This window comes from Chaetodon auriga, chromosome 2 (assembly GCF_051107435.1).
Source record: "Chaetodon auriga isolate fChaAug3 chromosome 2, fChaAug3.hap1, whole genome shotgun sequence".
NCBI lineage: Eukaryota > Metazoa > Chordata > Actinopteri > Chaetodontiformes > Chaetodontidae > Chaetodon > Chaetodon auriga.
In genome coordinates, this window is record NC_135075.1 from 3,639,081 (window position 1) to 3,655,264 (window position 16,184).

At 41.2% G+C, this 16,184-nt stretch overlaps 1 protein-coding gene across 5 annotated transcripts in view; it reads right to left on the reverse strand.

Annotated features, from left to right (window-relative positions):
* Window positions 1-13,427, reverse strand: part of lhfpl4a (LHFPL tetraspan subfamily member 4a) — a 39,981-nt gene extending 26,554 nt beyond the window's left edge. For all 5 annotated transcript variants that reach the window (XR_013078237.1, XM_076750413.1, XM_076750404.1 and 2 more), the window contains exon 1: window positions 12,034-13,427. Coding sequence is in view for 4 of the 5 variants with exons in the window: in XM_076750413.1 (XP_076606528.1) it covers window positions 12,034-12,439 (406 nt within the window). In the remaining variant the exon portion in view is untranslated. The remainder of the gene's footprint in view (window positions 1-12,033) is intronic.
* Window positions 13,428-16,184: the final 2,757 nt, after the last annotated feature.

The following is a 16,184-nucleotide window of genomic DNA, read 5'->3' on the forward strand; positions in this document are numbered from 1 at the left end:
GAGTGAGGAAGTCTGGATGGTCTGATCTTTCAGATGATGGGTTTTGCATGGCAAGAAGAATAATTGGTCGAGGTTTAACCTCTAGGGAGAGAACTGAGGATTATAGGTATGCAGAATAGGCTGAGATGTGAAACCCCAGGCGGTCTTCCCTCTGATTGGAGATTAGTTCTGTATTAGTAGGGTCTCAGCAGACAGCGCGCGCACACACACACACACACACACACACACACACACACACACACACACACACACACACCATGCATATCTTCAATCCTTTTGGCTCTCTGCTGATTTTCTTTACTTCTGTATTATTATTATTATTATTATTATCATTATTAAGAACAACAACAACAACAACAACAACAATAATACTCATCATCAGCACCATCATTCTTCTTTGACTTTCATGCCTTTTAGGGTCCATCACTTTTCTATCCTCTTCTACATACATTATCTCTCCTAAATCATTAAATTGCTGGATAGTTTGTGTAGAGATACTCATGGAGACAAAAAGCATGATACACATATTTGCTTCAGGGTGCTTTTTAAACCCATCCTCACCAGAAAAACAGCCTTATAGGTGATTTTTTCAAATAGGTTATTGTGACCCATATTTACATTTATTGTTAGGCACCGACTTCTAATTGGCTGTATGAGGAGAGCAAAAGGAGGAAGTCGGGTGACATAATATAAAGAGCAAAAGAGCAACGTGGGATGGAAAAGCTAACAGGCAGTTCTGTTGTCCAACCACCCAACTGCAGACAAGGCTATCTGTGATGATGGAGGTTTGCCTCCTTTGTCATCCCAACTTGTCACTGGTACTCTTCAATGGTGATATATGTAGTTTTGGGAGTCATTGGCAATTGACCTATTTGGTTGTTTAGGTATGAGGATGTGTAGACTTTTCACAGCAGAGGTCAGTGGGAAAGGCTCATATTTCATTAATGGAGATCGAGGACTAGATCTTAGAGGAAGATCCTTTGGAGAACCATTAGATGTAGAGACTCATGGGACTTTTTTTTTTTTTAATTTTGCAGCTGAACACTATGAATCAAGATCCTGACACTCCAACATGAATAAAAACAACCTTATACCAATAAATGGTCATTATTGTTGTTGTTGCGATTATTATTATACGTGTGTATGCACATATAAATACACATACACACACACACACACACACACACACACACACACACACACACACACACACACACTCATACACACACATAGTATTTTTCTAGTTATTCTCATTCATAAACATCCATCACATAATCAGACTTTTTTATATTTATCATTACATCATCTATTTGAGAACTATCATCTTCGTTCATCATCTCCGTCTGTTACTGATACTATTTAATATCATAACATCTACCTGGATCAATCAGAGTGGACACAAATGAGTACTGTACCTTGCCCTTACCTACAATTAATATGCACTATTTAATATCTTTAGATATAGCATCACTATCATTATTACTGTGACTTAACACAAGAATTCCTTTTCTTAACATAGTTTTTCATTTCATTTTATTATTCATTGTCAAAGCCTTTCCCTTCTTTGTGTCTTTCCAGTTTTTGCATATTTTGGGGACTGACTGGCATGGGGTGACATGGGTGAGGGCTGGGTCCCCTCAGACTGACAGAACAACTAAAAACAGAAAACTGGCAACATCGTCACAGCGGATGGGCTCCCTGCAGGAGCAGCTTCCTCCAACTCATATTTTGTGCTTAATATTCAGTACTTAAAGCGCCAATTTCCTCCTAGGGTGTAGAGTTAAAGAACAGGTTGTTGGACACTGTAATGAGTAACCAGTAACTATGAACCCTTCCTTTAAGGTGTCAGTATGCTTCCAACAATTCCTTCGAATTGTCCATACCCTCCAGAATGACACATAGAAGTGTTTTCTCACCTGACTTTAAAAAATGCTTAAAAAACCCCAACACTGACTCTCTGTTTCCTGCAACTTTCCAAAGCCGACAATCTGATGCTCATACCCACTTACTGCAGTGAGTGGCCAGGTGTGTTGAGGTGAGAAAGCAAGCAGAAAGCAGGCTTTGAATTCCTCTCCCAGGTTCTTATTCACATTACTACTGCTGTCACTCTACCGTCATGTTTCCTATGAATGAAAGCCTTCATGGAGATAAAAATGTGCACCATTGCACCCAGATTTTAAATATTAATGCATCTCACACTTTCCTGTGATGTGTGGCCATTAGAAACAGCTGTAAACTCTTTTGCCTTTAGATATGTTTGGACAGCAGTTATGAAACCAAGAATACAAGCATACTCTGGCCTTTACAGCCCTTTAGGGTCTTGCTATGAGATCCTTAGGTGCTCAGAATAGCATTTGACCCTCTTAAGTCTATCAAGCATGGTTGTTACTGTATAGGTCTTGTGTCTTATCTATGTGGCACCAAAGCCCCCTCAAACACAATGAATGGATTATCATTTTAGACACAACAGACATTTGAAAAACATGCTACCAACAATGTTCCCTTTAGGATAATTGTAAGGATGTTTTTAATTTGTCGTAGTATTTCAGATTTCCATACAAGATACATAATAGGCTCATCCACAACCTCAACCTCCTGAACCTTACTTTTTGACTTGCTACAAAAAAAGTCAGTCAGACCTATAGTTCCTGCATCAGCACTGATGGCATTGGATGTGAATCCTGCCATGCAGGATCAACTAATATAAATGTTTTTTGTCAGAGGGACACTGAGTTGGGAAATGCTAGAATTGATAAATGACATCAGTACCTCATATTCCATAGATAAAAAGAAAGGAGGTGAAAGAGGGAGTGCGGTTAATGATGACATTAAAAATCGATTCCTGGTAGTGCAGGTGTTTCCAGCCAGCAGAAGTGAACAGTGAGTGCTGGGAGCAGGTGAGGCTGTGAATCCAGAATGGAGATCAGCATACTTTGCTGCCTCTTTGCTGCAGCCCCCCTCCTCTTTTTTTACTGTGTCTATGTATCAGTGAAGAGCTTTCTCTCCTACACAACATGGACACAAAGGCTGCACTGCTGTCATTGCTAAGGCTGCCACCACAGTACTGTGTCTCTGTAGGGCATTTGCCATCACTGAGGAGGCTTTAGTTTTAATTGAGATATACCCACAAAGGTAAGGGGGAGCAGTCCAAGGATGGATTTATACTGTGAATAAATATGTTCAAGTGAGTGAGTCTACGCAGGGCCAGTAAAGACTGCTGAACTCTGGCATACAGGGTGCAATGGTGAGTGATGAGAGGTTTGGTGACGGGTGAAAGCTCTGCAGCTTGTGATAAACCTCAGAGCGTTCCAGCTAACATGCAAACACTGGGCAGAGGCATGCATGTACAACAGCCCACCATAGCAAGGCAAGGGAAGGAACGAAAGCTTGACCAATTTTTTCCTGGCAACAAAGAAAAGGCAGGATTTGTTTCTAAAATAAAAGTCTAGCTTGAACTTCAGTTTCATTACTTAGGTTAAGCAATCATCAATTGAAATATGTAGATGCTTGTGACACTAACTTTGTCTGACTGTCCTACAAGGTTGCAATGTTAGGAAGAGAAGCGAATGCCTTTTGGCATTAGAAAACAAGTTTAATGTACTTTCTGTAGCATTCAAAAAAGTTTCAGATCAGACAACCATGACTCTGTGAGACAAATAAAGACTGCAAACTCAAACTCAAGTGGCTGAGCAAGGACAGCACCAAAGCAGTAAATGATTAGATCATCAGTTTAAAATGAATCTGTGCATTAGGACCATTTTGACCAGGCTGTTAACATAGATAGTAAACAAATGCAGACTCAAAACCGAACCTTGGGGAACAACTGATGCAACATGCAGTACACTGGAGGAAACGCCATCAAATTTTACACAGTGTCCTTTCAAAGAGGTCTTATCATGAAGGTTTTTCTATGAAGCCATTACTTCATGCTGCATGAAAGCTGAAGCAATGGCTCAAAACATTGAAATAAACATAAGAGAAATTTCAAGGGGACATAAAAAAAACTGATGAAATATGTCAAATACTTGTCTGCTAAATTCTAAAATGAGCAAACAATGTTAATTCTGCTGTTAATATTCTGATAAAGTGATTCCTATGGCTGCAGATATTGGCTATACAACTAGCATTAGCCTTTTACTAGTATGTTCATCAGTTGTGTTGAGTCCTGTTGTTCTGATCTACTTGTAGTGCTACTCTGTTTTCTTGTTTTCTTATATTTGCAGTACTCGTCTTTATTAGTGATGGGAATTCCGGCTCTTATAAGAGAGCCGGTTCTCACGGCTCGGCTCTCATAAAAGAGTTGGCTCTTTTGGCTCCCAAGTGTCTCTTCAGATTTTTTGTTGCTTAAATTTATTTATTACCAAAATAATGTAAAATTTTATGTAAAATTAATTGCTAATGTGCAAAACATAGTTTATATCAAATTTTACTGCATTTCCTGCGGTCACTCATTTTCTCACCTTTCCAGCATTTTGTCTGTCGCAGCTCTGTGTGTGTGTGTGTGTGTGTGTGTGTGCGCGCGCGCGCGCGCTGTGTCTGTACCCCCCGCTCCTCCCCCTCCTGCTCAGTGCGTACACACAGAAGCCACCACACATCATGTAGTTGACCAATCACGTGCAGCTTGAATGGAAAAAAAGTCGAGAAAAAACAAAAAAACCCCAAAGCGGCTCCTACTCCGGCTCCCATGCAGGAGCCGGCTCCGATCATTCACTTCAAAGAGCCGGCTCTAAGAGCCGTTTCGTTCACGACCGACACATCACTAGTCTTTATGCCACTTACGTGCTGTCAAATTGGTGAATATGTTTTCTTCTGTTATTGTTTCTCTTTGCTTGTGTGTCTTACAGTAGTGGGGCGTTTTTAGAAACAGGCTTATTCACTTTCTTACATACAGAAGCGCTTTGCATTTAACAAAGAAAATAAAATCTTCTCTTGTAATTAGGACTTCGTATCTCATGATTTTGACTTTCTCATAATTATGAGAAAAAAAATCTCAAAACCCCAACACACAGATCTCCTTATCATGAGATGAAATGTGCTTCATGCTTGCTAAGAGTTGAGAGATGAGCAGATTGATACCACTCTCATCTGTGCTTTAGGTACATAGCTTTAGCCCAAAATTGGTTTAGAAACGTTAATGAATTTTACATGTTCATGTAAAATGAGAAAAATGTAGAATAATAATGAAGTATATTGTAGAGGATGATGAGGACAAGTTCTGTACAACTCCAAACAATCGCCCAGTGTTTTGAATTTTGTGTAATAAAAGCAGGGACAAAATGTAAAGCACACTTACATTACATTATAACATAAGGAGGACTGCACCAAACAATTATTTTCATGATCAATGAATAAACTGATTATTTTCTCAATTAATTGTTTAGTCTATGAAAAATTCAGATAGTAGAGAAAAATGTCCATCTCAGCATTCAAATGTCCAAAATTATATCTCCACATGTCTTTTTCATCTAACAGTCCAAAACCACAGATATTTCATTTGCTATCATATAAAACGACAAAAAGCAGCATAGTCTCACATTTGAGGAGCTGATTTGGCATTTTTGCTTGAAATAAACCTGAAATAATTCATCAGTTCTAAAAAAAAATAATGCAGATTATTTTTTCATTTCAATCAAAAAATCAATTATTTGACAAATTGATGCAGCTCTACACATAGACATTCAAAAGTCAGAAGTCAACATAGTGTATGTGGCAGAAAGCCCAAACAGTCCAGGCAACGAAACAGTCTCAGGATTGGACTCCAACTCAATGCTTGAATCAAATCATCCTGTATGCACGATGCGATAAATCAGCATGAAACAATTCTGCAGAATCACCCACTCCCCAGACTAAACCATCCACAAAGATTCAATATGGCCTCTTACAATTAGTCACTGCGGATGACCTGTCAGATGTGCAGTACTTAAATTCTCATCCCTCAGTACCTGAAGAATCTGTTGTTGGGGAAATAAAGCTGCCTGTTTGAGCTTTTTCTGGCACCTTTGGAGCAGACAGAGAACTTGTCTGCACTGCACTATTTTGCACTGACCCAGTAAACCACCTATGGGGCCTTTCTTTTATAGATCACTGGGCTTACAGCTGAGCTCATGCCGGCATTTAAAATAGTCACAAACATGACATGATTTGCTTGGCAGTTAAGGCAAAATACAAGACAAGGAAAAGTAGCATTCATGGATGATTCCCGTCTTTTGAGTTATCTCAGCATGAAGGGAAGCTTTCTGGAACACTGAAGCCATTAATTCAGGAAGTAAGATCATGTTTCCCTATGCTACATTTACACCAACATTAGAGAAAAATCTGAGCTATTTTTTCGTCCTCGTAATCTACTACCTAGTACTTGAGCATACGTCTAATGCAGAAACAGACAGTGTTTTTCCCACAGCATAAGAAACACTGTTAAAAATCATGAACAAATGTGACATTTCTCAGATTTTGTTAGTGTTTTCAGATAAGTGCAAAAAAAAAAAAAAACAACAACATAAGTGTGTTCTCAGTTTCACACCTCTGAGGTTACTGCTGATACTCAATGTGTCAATGGGAAACACCAGCAGGTCTGGGGAAGCTGTGAAGATGGAACGAGGGAAGACTCGCTCATGTGGGACGACATGAGGAGGACTGGGGTCGGGAAATGACAGAGGGACAGGTTTGGGGATACAAGCAAAGTAATAAAGAACATGTAGGAGGGGATGGGGAAAGAGGGAAAGTCCGCTCTGAATAAACAGAAGGAATCCCATTTGAAATCTTGCTACATGTTACATCAAATTCCTCCAGACAATGTCAAATGACCTTTGTGTTTGTGGCAGCCAGGAGTCAAAACTCAGCAGTGCTAATGATGGTTAGGTAAGGACTTCTGATGGAGAAGACACCCAAATCTTCTCTATTTGCTCTGATAGATGTTTAAACAGTTGGGAGCTACAATCAACACTTTGCAATTTTACTTTAAACCTGCATTCACTCATTCTGTCAGCACCTGTGGGCAGTGCAACAAGTTGTTAACTCAAGAGTAACATGAAATCAAAGAAATTAATATGTCATTTTTAATAAGTAATAAAGTTGCGTATTTACACATCCAGCAGGCATGGCATCATGTTTCTGAATGTCAGTCCAATAACACCAAACAAACGCTGCTCTTTAGCTGGTAACAGTGTTCACCAGCTATTTGCCAGCTTTGTCCGTGTGCTGTTTGGTGCTGGGCAGGTAGTGCACAGTGGGTTTATCAGAGCTTTTTCACTGCAAACAGCTGCCTGCTGCTGCTGCTGGACATGACACTGATAAGAGTGGTGAGAATGAACCAAAACAGTAAAGCTGAAAACCAAAGCAGGTCTGAAATTAAGCACTCTGCAGCGCAGAGGAGAACTGCAGAGCTGTGTCATTCTCTGCAGGTTCATTAATGTGAACATAGCCGTTGCAAAGGGGTGTGTGTGGCTGTACGCCTCACGCCTCTTTAGAGACTTTTTGTTTTTTACTCTCTGTCTGATATTATTTATTCCTGGACTGAGGTCACTGGTTCTGACCAATGCTCCCTCCAAAGCAAACCTTGTACAAATTAAACAAAATGTGGTAGTCTGACAACATGTTTGAATTCAGTGTTAATCTGAATAAATTAAAACAGGAGATATTTGCAGAGGCAGAGCATGTCCAAATCTCATGACAAAACACACAGGACCCATTATAAGAGGCGAAGATACTCAGATAACTCCAAAGGAACAACCTCAGCACTTCAAAGCCTGCACTTTCTCAAAAGCATCGGACAAACATTTCACAACTGTGAGATTGCACTCAGAATTCTTCTGACTGTGGCATCGGGAGAGCGCAGCTTTCCCAAGTTGAAAGAAATCAAGAACTATTTGTGTACATTGGTGCCTCAGGACGGACTGTGTGAGCTTGCTGTTCTATCCATTGAAAAGGATGAATTACACAGATCTCACTGCTGAGTTTGCTGCCGAGAAAGCAGGAAAAGTGACTTTCATGTAATTCATTCCATTTAGCCTATGGTGAGTCCATCTCATTTATTTACACAACATGACAGGATTGCTGATAGTGCTGCCATACTAAGTTGTGCCAACAGCCAAAACTTTTTAAGAGTTGCTATTTTCTTTGGCTTTAAACAATGAAAATGTGACTGCTGTAAATATTGCTGTTGGGTGTGTTGTGTGTTGTGTTTGATGCTGTTTAAGGTTGTGCATCCTGCTATTTAGCTGTCCGTAATGGTCTGGCTCAGCTAGTCATCTCATCCGTTGTTCCCACATTCGTCTTTGAAGGTTGTTTTTTTCTTGTAGTCTAAAACTAACCACATGTCGAACACAAAATCCTGCACTTTGTATGGCCACCTTCCACCCCAACCATCTTCTTAGCACAAGTCAAGAACGCAGCACTTCCTGGACTGAAATAAACACTGCCAATAAACAGAGAGCAATTTTGCTTCCTTTAAAAGCATTTAAACCAGAATCTCTAAGAGGCATTTTGTCTTTACAGCATGCTGGCAGATTGCTTTAGAGGAACACAAACCACCCATCCACCCAGTATCATCCACAACTATAATGTTGTCAAACTGGGACCACTACAACTGAGGCTTCTGGCAATAAACTCCAACTCCCTTGAGGCTTTGCAAATGTTCAGGAGGAGACGCTGACTGAGTTTTTCCTGATGAGATGGGCAACACTGTACTTATTGAGACACTCCCCCAGACAGGAAGCTCCTCTTCATAATGTTTCTTAATGTCCTGAGACACACGTGATGACAAGACTTGCTGCAGCACACAGGATCTCTGCGGTCGCTCTGGACCTGAGTGCACAGCCAGCAGTAGGCAGAGGGACACGGAGCACACAGAGATGAGCTGTGGACATCCTGAATGAGGCTGACAGGCGCAGATGATTATTTACAGTTTAGCATTTTGATGTTTGATCCAGAAAGAATATTATCCACACACACACACACACACACACACACACACACACACACACACACACACACACACACACGCTGTGTTTCCATCGTTTCAATCATTTTTGGGGGACATTACATGGACTTAAGTTCATTTCCGGGAGACCTACCCCAACCAAAACCATAACCACTACTTGCCTAACCCTAACCTGAATCCAAGTCTCCACCCTAAAATCTCCACACACACACACACACACACACACACACACATACCCTACTGTTTACTGTTCTAGGTTTTCGCTGAGAATAAAATGATGCCCTATTAGTTTCTGTTGACAGTTTTCAACTGGCAAGTGATTTAGGGAGTAAATGCAGAGATTCCCCAGAAATGCTAAATTACTTTTATGGAAATTATAATTAATATGGAAACAAAAATTTATTTCAGAGGTGTGCACTTAAAACTCATTTCAGTGTGTGTCAATCTAGAAAAACTGATGGGTCAGGATCAGGCCCTTACACATGGGTTTCCAATGTCATCACATGCAAAAATACAAAGTACCAGGGGGGTAGAAAACAAACCAAAATGACTGAGTGCTTATGGCAAGATCAACAAGATGAGTACATTTTTGTGTCTTAAATGACACAAATTGCAAAACAACAGGTGGAAATTGTTCATTATCTCAAGAAGGCAATCTGCAGGTTAGCTCAGATTGCAGAATTAGCTTTTAGCTCTAGCGATCTTGCTAGAATTACAGATTTTATACGGTGCAAAGTACTGAAGGTGGTGGATAGTTTTAAATGGAACTATTGAGGAAGAAATGCTTGTTTTAAGGCATCAGCTCACACTGCTATTGTGTGTTTATGGCTGTTAGATGATTATTGCACATGTTCTCCAGACCCTGTGATCAACAATCAGCTAACTAAATATCTCAAAATGCAAGAACAAGTGCTGCATACAAATTGACCTTTTAACAGTGTTTTGACTGGTGACCAGGTGACTTTTATTTCTCAGTCCTGAAAATGTCCATAATTAAGCTATTGTGACATGTTTGCTACCCATTCTCTATTATTGTATGGAAATGGGAAGCCTATTCTGTTGTCCATTGGATGATTGTCCTTCATTTTTGATGATTTCTCTTTCACTTCCCCTCTCCTCCAGCTCTTTATTTCTTTACCTGCCCATGGCACTCTTTCTTTTCTTGCCTCTCTCACACAGACAGAGAGAGCCATAGAGTGCTGGAAAAAGTCGATGCTTTCTAAAGGTCCTGAGTCTACTGCCACCAACACAGCCCCGGCTCCAGCTGCCTTGTGGGAAGGAATAATCTAGCCATCAATACCTCCTCCCAGATAATGTCAGCCCTTCCAAACCAATGCACAATTAACCCTCCCTCAACACACACACACACACACACACACACACACACACACACACACACACAACTGTATATACCCTGTCAGTGAGAACACTGGAGTGCTGATTTGTGAATAATCTTGCTGAGTACACAGAGAAAACTCGGCTCAAATGCATTATCAAACCTCATCTTCAGCACAGTGAAACTCATCTCCCACCTGCTCTGACCATTCGGCACCATTTTAAACACGTTTGAGACCAGTTTCATCCGCATCACGTCTAGTTAATTAGTGGTTTGTGTGATTAGGAATTCGCCAGGGGATTCTTTGATGTCGACTGAGCTTGTGGGAGACACTTGTAGTCTCCACCTGAACTGATACAATCTGTTCAACACTCAGTGATGGGAGTGCACACACACACACACACACACACACACACACACATACACACACACACACACACACACACACACACACACACACACACACACACGCATGCACACACACACGGATGCACACACAGTTTTTCAAACACTTCAGAGGACATTATATTTACTTACAGTCATTTCCTGGAGACTTACCTTAACCTGAAACATAACCACTACTTGCCTAATCCAAACCCCGACCTCTTAGCCTTAACCTAAACCTAACCTTACCCTAATCTTAAACCAAGTCTTCACCCTGAACTTTAATGACATCCATTTTGGGGGCTTGTGTTTTGTCCGCAAAAAGAAAGCGTGCCTACGTGAATCTGTCACAAGTGAGCTTAAACAGATAGCATGTCTTGGTCTGCGGAAAGGAAGATAACAGATCCAACCTCAGGGTTTAAGAACTGAAAATCTTTCCATTTAAAAACCTCACTCCATTCCATAGCAGTTGACATTGATGAGACGTCATTCCAATGTCTCTAATCTCCTCAGCTGTGTCTCTCTGACAGCCCATTGCACCTCCTAATACAATTACATACACAATACAGCCTTTACATGGAGTTTGTTCCAGTTTTCGCACAGATGAATGAATGCACTGCGTGGGGATACATTACTGGAATGCATGTGCAGATCATGCATAATTCAGGCTAATCTGGTAGGCAGATATGGCAGCCAAAATAGAAACTGTGATCTTTGATGCAACGCTGCTGAAGGCATTTCATTATCATAATTCCATACAATTACACATTATCTCAACCAGCTGGATGAAAAAGAACAGGCAGTGTCAGAATGATGGGTTTTTTGGGGAAGACCCGGGGTCTGCCAACAAGAAAACAAAACCTCTGTTGGCAAAATGTCTGGTGACACAGTGAAATAATGCCTGAAGACTAAGATATGACTTTTTTCAGTTTGATAAAAACATGCAGGTCACCAAACTCTCAAAGGATGAACCTGAATGTCTCACATGGCTTCCAGATATATTTTGGGGGACTTTTCTCTGCGCTTTGCTCTCCATAAAGAGCAAGATCACATTTCAGATCACTTCTAAGCTACAGGGAGCACCCGTTCGCTCCCATAGCAGACAGGATGATCGAACGAGGTGCGATACTGATGAGGGAGCAGTCTCCCGTGCAGTGTTCGTGCGCAGAATGAGCGATGCGCCCATCCTGTGGAGGATCTTGGCGATGGTGACATTTTTGACAAAGAGATAAGGTGTAGCCTAACACGAGAGAGAGGTGAGGTGCACACTGATGCTCCTCCGCTAAAGGTGTCCCCCACCAAAAAGCGTTGGGAGGACCCTCCATCCACCCACATCTTCCTGCCAAAAACACGACCAAGTGTCTTCCATCCTTACCGCATAGCAGCTGCATCCAGGCGCACGTCTTGTAGACCGTGGCGGTGTTGCAGAAGAAGAAGAGGGCGAAGCATCCGATGCAGCTGAGGATGAGCACCATGGACATCAGCACGAAGAAAGAGGCCGCCTTGAAGGCTCCCGACGGGATGGAGCTGAAGTCGGAGAAGCTGCCCTGGCACAAGAGCTCACGGTTGGAGTTCCCGTTGCCCACGCAGTAGTGGAACAAGCCGAAGTAGCCGGCTTGGGGGGTGTTGACGCTGTCGCCGATCCAGTAGGGCTGAATGAAGACCACCACGTTGATGATGGACAAGCAGATGGTGAAAATTGCCCACAGGACCCCGATGGCCCTGGAGTTGCGCATGTAGTTGTCATGGTAAATTTTGGAGGCTTCTTGCGAAGGCAGCATTTTTCTCTCCCACCCCCCCAACCCCCTCAAACAGCAGCGTCAACCTGGTGTTCCCTATTCTCTTGCTCCTCTATCCGTAGGTAGAAAGGATGAAATTAAGTTATATTTAAAAAAATAAAAAATAAAACAAAAATCCCCCGCAACAAATGTCCAAAGGTCCAGTAGCTGATCCCCTTTCTCCCCCTGAAGCCCGGTCAGGTAACAGATCTAGATCCTGCTCTTTTTGGATTAGACTCACATCCAAATGCCCCCCCACCCCCTCCTCCCTCCCCTCAGATCAGTCAATCAATTCAGTGGCGAAGCGTGATTCAACTGACGGGAAAAGCCTCCCCTCTCCTCCGCTCCTCTCAGCGCGTAAAGACACAGCGGAGCCGACAGCCGATCTCACGGAGCCAAACACAGCGGCCAGTGATGGACGGGATGAGCAGCATTGTCTTTTCCAGCACTTCACCTCCGCCTGGCCCGCTCTGCTGTGCATTCAGACCCAAAAGGCTTCAAAGAAGATACGAGATGCACCCGTCGAGGTTCCCCGAGATGATGATCAATCCTCCGCCACTGAACAGAGATGCAAAAGAAATGAACGAAGACACCACTACAGCCTCTGACATGCTTCACTCAAGAGGAAAACTTGACAAAGATGGAGCATTTGACATGACGAAAGTCCGAGTGTGCATGAAAAATATCAATCACTCCTCCAACACAGCAAACACCGACAACACCATGACTGTGGTTTTGGATGCTGAGACTCTCTCACTCTCCGGGTATCTCTCCCTCCCCCCATCCCTGTCCTCTTGGTGTGCGTCCTCCACTCTCTCTCTCTCTCTCCGTGCGCGCAACCGAGGAACGTCGACGACATGTGGATGATTTTTGATAATGCAGAAATTTGAACACCCACCTCCCTCGCAGACACCCTCTCCCTTTACGACCACACACAAACACACATATCTGATAAAATATCTGTCAAAGAGAGCAGAGTTCAGAGAGATAGAGCTGGGCTGTACAATAATCAGATCAGGGAGACCTTCAGGAACTTTCCTTTAGTCAAGACTGAATGAACTGCGTTCTCTGCTACGGCTAGTTTGATTTATTGGGAAATTGACTGGAAATATCCAAACTAAATACCAACTGAAGAAGATGGGAGCTGAGTCAGCATCTACTTTTAAGACCTTCATTGTTTCAGCTGGTATTGTGCTTACATGCTGCATACTCCTAAATTAGTGTGTTTGATCTAATCACCATAACACTGAGGATGCAATCAGATCCACTGGGATTATCTCTGTGCAAATACCGACCACACATAAAGTTGATGGTAAAATTGAATTTGGGTTAATACAGCACCAACATTATACTAGTTTAAACATACCCCCCCAAAAATACGCTATGGTTCTGAACTTTAGCTCCAGCTCTTTAACACGCTCATCACTCTTTGTTGATTGTAGATAATGTGTTTGTCTTTTATTGTCATATGAACATTGTTACACATTCTGCAACCAACAGCACATTTTTCTTGTGCAAACCTGGGCCAAAATAACCACATCAGTTTGAGTAAGAAACCAAGTGTTCTCATAAAATGCAATGTTCCTGTGATCAGCTACATTCTTTCAGCCATGGTACAACTCACAGGTCTGAGTGCTGCAGCGGTCCTTTACCTCATGCTCCCTGAGATTAAAATCACAATCAGTTCCACATGCTGAGGTGTGCAGATATGAGATTTGGGAAAATGGAGCATTGATATCAGATCTGTACTTGGTACCAGCAGATACCCTGAGATGAGGTATCACAATCAGAGCATAGAGAGAAAAAGTAGGATCCCTGATTCCTGCATATATGAATACCGCAGGCAGTGCACACAGTAGACAGTACAAAGAATAGGTGACAGCCAACTTCCTCCAATGCAGGTAAATCCTGCCATGTCCACAAGAAAGAACTTAAATTATTATTATTATACAATTTAATGTCATACTGTCCAAAACAAACAGTGTAAGGTGTCAGATTGTGTATACTTTAAATGAGCCACACGATTTTTTGTACAGTTTTATTTTAATTTGTGGTGGAGATTTGGGATATTCATGCTTGAGCCATTAAACACAAGTCTTCAATATGCCTAGAAATAATGGGAAAACAGATTTCTCATCTGGTAAGGCCCTTAAGATCCACTTTTTACTTTGACACCTGCCAGGCTGAGCAGGATAGTCCCATTCAAAGTACTGCAATAATGTGTAAGCCTCATTTTAATGTCCCAGATGGTCCATTTGTTGCCTTGCCTGATTACCCTTTTGGATATGTTAGATCTGCAGCAGTAATACAGGTTGAGTAAAGGTACTTAGCCTTCCTCCATCTTTGTGAATAAAGGTGTTTCTTAATATGATGTTCAGATATTTGCACTCAGAAGAATCAGTTCTTTATCCACTTTGCCCAGTGTTCAGGGCCTCCGAGCTTCTAAATACACTACTACTACTACTACTACTACTACTACTACTAGTAGTAGTAATAAAAATAATAATGATGATAATAACAAAAATGCCCTGCAATCGGCTGGCGACCGGTTCAGGGTGTATAATGTGAATAATAACAAAATTCTTATTTTTTTATTTACTGAAAGTTATCAACAGCAGGGTTCAAACAGTAAAATGCTTTATGCAACAATTTTATTGAACTGAGTTGTTTTGGCCTGAGGTGGAGTTGTTTGAGGATTCCACCATGGACCATCATGGTTATTTGATCAGTTGTAACTGGGTAACATTTTCATTACATTGTATAATTGTTGCATATTAGATTTATTTTCATAAGGAGGGCAAGAAAATGCTTAGATAACATGCTCAGTTGTTTTCATTCTAAATCAAATATATTTTACATTGTAAAATGATTATAATAAACAGAATATTAAAAAAAGATTGTGTTAAATAGCATGGAGAGCTTAGGTCTTGAAATTGGTTCACACTTGGTTGAACATATGATGTGCGAAAGCAGTGCGGAGTGCTCATGTCTGCCATCATAACAGCACATTAAATATTCATTAGCTGTGTGGCTGAATGACCAATCTTTACACTGACCGCTAGATTTGGCTTTCCCAATCTCATGTATAAATTAATGTCACTACAAGATCACATCCCCAATACAATAAAGCTGCCCTCTGACACTAATAACATAGATTATTCCAATATTACTGTCATATGACTTCAGACATAATCTAAACTAAACAGGGTATGTCAGGGTGGACTGTCCCAGATTTAATCTATTCTTGAGAAGAAATTGCTTCTGAAGTCATCATGCTTTCATTTTAAATTTTCACTTAAAAAAATCCAGATTTTTCCAGATTAGCATATACTTTCTAGAACTTTAATCTTCAAAGATCACTGAAAGTCCTTATGCTAAACTCTTAAAAGTTATTATATCAGTGTACTTGGCTTAAATCTAACTATGCTGTTGATTTCACTAATATAATGGGAGTCTATCTGCTATCAGTTACAGTTCACCTGAGTAAAGTGGACGGCTCAGCAGTGCACTCCACAGGACACATCTGCAGACAGTTTTGTTGAATTTCAAGATAGCTAAGTTATTAAATATTTTAATTTGTGAGCTATGATTTCATTATTCACCACTGCAGTTTGGCAGGCCATATTTGGCATCTGCAGTGGTGAAACTCATTGCAGGCTAATGCTGATGTTCTGCGAATACTGGCTAACATTGATAAAACTAAGGCAACAAAGTAAAACCTTTATGGCCATACGCTTCACATTAGAGC